General features: G+C 38.2%; 1 protein-coding gene across 1 annotated transcript; it reads left to right on the top strand.

Annotated features, from left to right (window-relative positions):
- Nucleotides 1–9: 9 nt before the first annotated feature.
- On the top strand, nt 10–1,352 carry LOC112139654 (calcineurin-binding protein cabin-1). The gene is made up of 4 exons (XM_024262488.2): nt 10–340; nt 427–580; nt 679–794; nt 895–1,352. Exons 1-4 carry the CDS (start codon nt 149–151, stop codon nt 1,072–1,074), a joined length of 642 nt encoding a protein of 213 aa, XP_024118256.2. The 5' UTR covers nt 10–148; the 3' UTR covers nt 1,075–1,352.
- Nucleotides 1,353–1,602: the final 250 nt, after the last annotated feature.

Genomic DNA, 1,602 nt, shown 5'->3' with positions numbered 1-1,602 from the left:
GCCTTACAAAGCTGTATGGGGGGGTCAATATCTGCCAATTCTGGAGTTTTGTTGTGTGGTTGAAAAGTGTGTTCTGAGTGTTGATCCTTTGCTGCAGAACTCCCTGTTGAAGCTGCAGGACTATCAGCAGTGTTTGGAATGCAGCGAGATGGCTCTGAACGAGTCCTTGCAGCAGCTCCACTCTGCTCCAAACGCCTCCGCCCCCAGCAAGGAAGAGTGGGTCAGAACTATCGGAAAGTTACTGGACGGCATCGAAATCTGCCTCACCAAAAAAACTGATCTTCTGAGCAACATATCTCACTTTTCCAGCGTGGCTCGACTCGCAAACAATTTAATTCAGGTCTGAAATAAATATGTTTGAAATAGAAACTGTCAACAAAAGACTTTTTTATTGTTAGCTTAATTTGTTTTTTCTTCTCTTTCCAGTTAATTGATCTCAGCATGAGCACTTCAGATGACCCCAAAGAGCCGTATTTCTTCTCAGTTCTTCCTTGGATCATTTTGTACCGCATCATTAAACATGAAGAGGCTGCTTTTGACTGCATGCTCCGACAGCACGTGTCTTTAGATGATGATGAAGGTTTGTTGCCTTCTTGCCTTTGTAACTCTGTTTTCCTTTCATATTAACGCTGAGCAACACTTTCAAGTTTAGTGACACCTTCATGTTTCATTTTTCAGATGAGTCAGACGTGCCTATGCTTCCCTCCTCTTTAATGCTGTTGAGTACAGCTCATGAATATCTTGGCCGCCGCTCCTTATGCTGCAGCTCAGACGGTGCACTCCTTAAGTTTTTTGTACGTTTTTTTAAAAAACGTTCTCTGCAAACTCTCCATCTTTTATCCAAGCTCTTTAAATTGCAGTGTATTCAGTGTCTTTTTTTCTTGTTTGTTAAAGGTGGAAGTGCTTAAAAAGGAGTTTGAACCCACTGCCAGATTTGAGTCTCACCCGTACAAAGAGGAGCTGGAAATGGCCTTGGAGCAATGCTTTTTCTGCTTGTATGCTTATCCCAGTAAGAAAAGCAAAGCCCGCTATCTTGAGGATCACTCATCTCCACAGGTTACACTTTTAATTTGATATTTTCAATTTGTTAGGAGTCCTAAAGAATGCTCTTCTAATCAGAAATGAGTGTTTAATTGTGTAACTGAAGATTTCATGTGGATTTAACTTCAGACTTTAAACCAAACATTTTGGGCTGATCTGTTATTTTGAGTGGGCTCTTTGATGAAATGTTTTCTCCGTTTGGTACCGCTGAAAATGTATTAACAAATGAAAAAGGTGTTACCGCAATTACCAAGGTCAAAATACTGAATTGATTTCATACAAGTTTATGTTTTTTGTTTTAATTGACAAATTGACTCCATCAACTTATTTTTTCATTTTCATCCCAAATCTTTTTTATGAACATACCAAACAAAGGGAATATTTTAATACTGAAAAATTATTTTGTATACTACAAATTCAAGAAGTACTTTTGTGAAAACAATCCGTTACTGGATTTGATTAACTTATCATTTTTTTTTATGTAAAGATCGATTCATTATTGTGTTTTTGTTTTACTCAAACTAGTCAACCACCATGTAACCCTGTGGTTTGTTTGACAGC

The sequence above is a fragment of the Oryzias melastigma genome, unplaced genomic scaffold, assembly GCF_002922805.2.
Source record: "Oryzias melastigma strain HK-1 unplaced genomic scaffold, ASM292280v2 sc04942, whole genome shotgun sequence".
Lineage (NCBI taxonomy): Eukaryota > Metazoa > Chordata > Actinopteri > Beloniformes > Adrianichthyidae > Oryzias > Oryzias melastigma.
This window is presented reverse-complemented; position numbering and strand designations above follow the sequence as displayed.